Source organism: Atta colombica, unplaced genomic scaffold (assembly GCF_001594045.1).
Source record: "Atta colombica isolate Treedump-2 unplaced genomic scaffold, Acol1.0 scaffold315, whole genome shotgun sequence".
NCBI classification, from domain to species: domain Eukaryota; kingdom Metazoa; phylum Arthropoda; class Insecta; order Hymenoptera; family Formicidae; genus Atta; species Atta colombica.
In genome coordinates, this window is record NW_017259421.1 from 367262 (window position 1) to 372942 (window position 5681).

Here is a 5681-nt window from a genome sequence, read left to right on the forward strand (position 1 = left end):
GAAAAAGACATCCAAGATACGCCGTTGTATGCGAAGCGAACGCGCGAGGAGAAAGCTTCCTCGCTACTTCCTCTCTGAGAAGCGAAATAATAATGTCGTATACGTGGGAAAAACGACGGGAATGATTTTCGCATTGATCGTCATTGATTTCGTGTTTCGACCATGGCCCAGAAAACAAAGAGGTTGATCTTTCCACACGCCATGTCTTCGCGCGGAATGTCGCATTATGCAACGATCCTGCACTTCGATTTTCGAATACTAAACGTCATTACGTAGACGCTCCCATTGACATTAGCAAATCTGCCCCGTGACTACGTTAGTGAATGTTCACGTGCCGGATTCGCGAGCAAGCAATACACAAGGGATACAATTGCCTGATGAATTACGAACTTTAACTACTTGTAAGAGAATCTCGCGAGATGTCAAATTCTGATTTTAATGGAACTTTGTGAACTTGCAGTTCACATAAAGAAATGAATTTAGAAAATAAATAATATTTTTAATAAATATTTTTTTTTCAAATTAAAAAAAAATTTTTTATTTTTTTTTAAATATTGATGTTGATGAACAGAGATAATTTTATTACAAAACTTTTGTGTTTAACTGTATAAAATATTTTATGATATCTCGAATAGTTTTCGAGATATAACCGAAAAAGCTGAAAACTATATACGTGATTTCACCTTTTTAAACCGGTTTTCCGCTCCAACTGATAATTCATCTCTTTATGTGAGCTACAAGTTTACAAAGTTTCATTAAAATCAGAATTTGACACTTTGCGAAATTTCCTTGTTAATACGATATGACATCAATAGAACGCCAAGGCACTACCGAGTTTCCTGATATGAATATAACAGCATGTGTCTTATAGATCACCAGCAGGTTGTGTCTTTAATTTATTATTATTACAAAGATTGTCATAAGATTTTATTTGCAACTATCCTTTTTAACTCAAGCGGATAATAGAGAATTGCTTGAATTCTTATCGATTCATCAATTATAGACTGTACTATTAATCGAGCGTTTATAATAATCAAACCAGTTTTATAATTTCCTGGTTTGATAATCCGGTGCGTAAAACTTGAAAGAGAGGAATAATTCTTCAAAAAGAATTATTTAAAGGGAAAAATTGATAAAAGATAGTTATTCGACGAAATAGCAAGTGAGGGTATAATCCTGATGAATGAGATTCGCATTTATAATACCGTATTACGTAGTTCAATTATCGTATCTATAACTATACAGATTTCAGTACCATGCGAACAGTGAGCTGCGCATCTATTTATTTCTCATCATTCATTATGACATAATGCAGCCCGTACTTAAGGTGATCGTAATCACGATGTCACGAGTTCATAGTGATTGATAATGGTAATTATACGTGTCATGGAAGAATAAATCGCATTGATGACGTGTGATTAATCAGCAGAATTAATCGGATTACGGAAAGTTTTGTGGCTATCGCGGAATTTGCCATAAACTCGCAGTTCTAAGTAAGCTAAACGATAGCTACTCTCCTTGCAACAAACGATCTTTCTGTGACTAATGCGAAAATTATGCACGTCAATTAGAAATGCGCACAAGACGAATCCCTCACCTCGTAATGCGTCACGCACGAGCATCTTTGACACGATTGAAGTTTACGCTTTAAATGCAACTAGTAATATACTAACTAAAATTGCACTGATGAATAATTGGAGCAACTCATTGCATGTTTATTTATAAGACGCAATAATTAATTGACTGTGTCATAATTCGATAATATTAAAAAGAATATATACTTATCATATGTATTTTACTCTAATTTATGTATTTTTATTTTTATTTATATACATTTTAAAACTCGTTTGTTCAAAAACAAAAATATAAACTTTGTATATTAATATGGAAATTATATTACGACTGGTTTGATAAGGACGTTAATGATTGATAATATCTGAATAAATCAAGTTTGCATCATATATGTACATAAAATTTTATTAATAAAATCCGAAACTTTATTTTAAAAAACAAAGTTAATTTAGCTAATAAAAAAATCCACGGAAATTGACAAACCAGATGATTAAATGCTTAAATATTACGAGATAATACAATACATTAAGCAATGTATTTAATTGTTAATGATATTTCCATGTCGGACACATTTTTAGGAATAAATCAAGATCCATTAGTAATTGAATAAATTATCAGTTAATAAAAAAATCTATTGCGCATAAAGAAATATTTAAAAGAGCTTTGTATTATATTGCAACAATTATAAACAAAAAAATAGTACGCATAAATAAATAAGTAAATTTATTAGTTCGCGTAAATTGCCGTAAAATTTATACTTTTGTAAATAAAATTTATACTAAAGCTCAAAAGATTATACCGTTACAAAAAAGAGCTAATGAGCTGTATACTTTTACATGTAAGTGTGATTCCATGTGACACTGAAGTTAACACGGAAAATTCACGCTTATTCGAAGAAGTCACGCTATTCCACGATTGTTTGCCGAGGAACTGTCGGATGAATAAGCGGTCTTTATGCGACCATGACCACATCGTCTTAAGCTCATGAAGTATTAAGTGATACTGGCGACATTGAACCCTAACATCGGTACGGTGCTACCATTAAATACACAAGAGTACGCAGTACTCTACGATTCTTGCTGTCAGTCTTAACTGTCATGTCAGTATGGTGGTTCACACAATCGCAAATTTACCCAAGAATAACAATAAGATTTACAGTTGCAGTAAAGTTCTCATAATAAATAGATATAACAAAGCAGATTTCTTAGGTGTCGCTTTATGCTTTTAGCAGCATTGTATGTACGCGACAAGAAATGTTTTTTCACGCAAGTAATTATAATTTTAATAATTTATAATTCATTTCAATTTTTTATATCTTGTAATGTAGAAATATGACTAACTTTATAATTAGAAATAAATTTATATACTGTAGCTATAAATTTTTTAAAATATGATTATTGCTTATTCCTCAGTGATTTTGTTTGCGTTTATTATTTGCTGGACAACTATATGATGATTCAATAAATGTTAAGAAGAATGTTATGGTCGATGAAGATATAGAGTCTAAATGGGAGTAAACGTAACCTTAGTAAATCGATTTGCCAAGCGCCGAGGTTTATTTTACCTTGAGGCACAATGACGTATTTTACAATCAGAACTATTGTCTATTTTTTTTCTCTCTTTCTCAATCCGGAAAATTAATGAAATGATACGAGGAGTAAATGAAAATGAGAGTCCACGGATGATTAATGGTGTGCACACTGAGAGAAAAAAAATAGTTGTGACATCTATAAAGTACAACTCTAAAATTTAAATACTTGCAATTAGTTTTAAAAAGTAATAAAAACTAAAGTAATACTGAATACTATAAAAATATAGTATTTAGTACTACTTTAGTTCTTATTACTTTGTAAAACTAGTTGCAAGTACTTAAATTATTAGAGTTGTTAATTTAATAGTCAAAACTATATTTTTCTCTGAGTACAGTTACCAAGTTTTTTGTGAAACAAAAAAATTCAATTTATTCATACATTTATGCCTTTCTAGGCCATCCTCAGTGACATTAAGTGAATAAATTCCAAGTCCTCAACTCCAGTTTAGATAATGTGGAACATTAACGTCGGAAACTTAATGAAATGAGTCATACATAAGGCCTTCTGTATTATCATAAAGAAACGTATAACTTTTTATCTTATGTAAACCATAAATCGTAAATTAGAAATATTTTCGATTCCACGCACGTACTCTTATAATGATAAAACTATGAAGCTAAAATAAGCTTTACGTTATGCATGTACGTGAGCATATCGAGCTAAAGCTGAGCAAAAAATGAGTGACGGAATCAATTAGATTCAAACATTTGCATCGACGAAAATATGTTTTTCCTCTCGGCAGGATATAAACGCAGCCATGGGACGTAAACGAGATGTCAAATCATGCCCACCCACGCTCAAAGGCAGATCTAAATTCGTATCACGAACATATGATAATCGGTAACGATAATTGCACTATTGACCTTCGTATCCCTAAAATTTATTTAACACAAAATTAAAAACATTCTTTAAAGAAAATCACCTATTAAACTTTTATTTATTAACAATTATTTAAACAATTGTTTATTATTATAAATTTATTATTATTATTAATAAAATCTATTATTTTTTATCTGGTACGAGAAATATATTGTTTCATATTCTCTGATGTGACTTCAATATTGTCATTAGATAATGAAGCGAACAAACATTGCAAAGAAACCGAGCTATATTTATCAAACTTATTAAGGGAACGAAGGTTAATTGCGTTAAAATGATTGCTTGCAATGGCGACGTGGTTTTCTTCTTCTGCAGACACGAGACGATTACACGACGCAAACGGCGCGTCAAGTTGAGCACAACGTTACAATTACCCAGTGAGATCGAGCTTACGCAGCGAGTGAAATCCGATCGGTAAAGGATCCTTGTCCTACTCGCAATTTCTTAGTGATGGCTTCAAGTGAAAATTCTCATTCACTCTTGTTTGTAGAAGATACTGATTATCATTTCAGAGATAAATAATGATATGAGTTATCCTCGAAATTACATATTAATTTAACTCACTATGTTATATGCCAAATTATATATTACGTTACATATTACTTGTTATATATTAAGTTTTAGCTGTTATATGATTATATAAATTTAATACATTAATTCAATATTTATAATTCATTTTTAAAAATTCATTAAATTAAAAATTTATTAGAAAAATATTTTAATGTGTTACGTTTTCATATACGAATTTTTTTTTTATATTCTTCATATCTTATAAATAATTATCTTCGATGACGTGATAAGTACAATAAATTTCGCATGAAAAACACATTTAAAAGACACATTTTGACATATTTTATTAATTAAACTAAAATGAAAGAGAATTAATCCATCGCTAATCATGACATAATGTGTGATGTAATCGTGGTGTAATAATTGTATATGTTCATATTTTCTCCGTTTGACAGATTGTATTAATCTATTTTATATCTATAGAGTAAGAAAAGCTAGACGACATGCAGTTCGAGTCGGCGATATATCATCTGTTAGTTCCCTGTCGGTCGCCGAAATTACATCGCAGGAGCAGACTGAACAAGAAAGGTTGTCTTTAATTCACAATCTCAATTTCTTTTATCCATTACATATGTGAACTAGATGTTGTAATCACATCTCAATTAATATAATTATTGGACAAACAAGTTTCATGAGCGCACCAATTACATCGTTATATCGAATTATTTCAACATTAGTGGTAGTAATGTTGTTTTCGCACTGCAAAAATTCTTGGAGTCTGCTCTAACATGATTATGCGTCATAATCAATGCGCAAGAGTCAAAAGGTGTGCAAACATAACATATTTCTCGAAACACATCGGCTTCTCGCAACACTACGATTTATGGCTGCATTTCTTACCAACGCATGCAGGCAATTGTGCAAATTCATTCGATTGCAGACTATGTGCAATTCTTTTTATGATTTTATGTATCATGCACTTATTCTGACAATGAGATTCACTATATATATATATATATATATATATATATATATATATATATATATATATATATGGTATATATATGATATATCTCTAAACATATTTATGAAATACTATAAAACAGCAAAATCGATCTTTGTATAAGA

The 5681-nt window shown here is 30.6% G+C and overlaps 1 protein-coding gene across 3 annotated transcripts in view; it reads left to right on the plus strand.

The window, feature by feature from the left end:
- The window catches only part of LOC108690344 (ABC transporter G family member 23), a 57279-nt gene that overhangs the window by 28635 nt on the left and 22963 nt on the right, over positions 1-5681 (plus strand). Inside the window, exons 1-3 of one of the 3 annotated variants that reach the window (XM_018197590.1) lie at positions 3913-4004; positions 4359-4457; positions 5037-5141. The exons of the other annotated variants lie outside the window; for them this stretch is intronic. Of the exons in view, the coding sequence (XP_018053079.1) occupies positions 3922-4004; positions 4359-4457; positions 5037-5141 (287 nt within the window). The 5' untranslated portion in view covers positions 3913-3921. Of the gene's footprint in view, positions 1-3912; positions 4005-4358; positions 4458-5036; positions 5142-5681 lie in introns of those variants that run through there. 3 annotated transcript variants of the gene reach the window in all.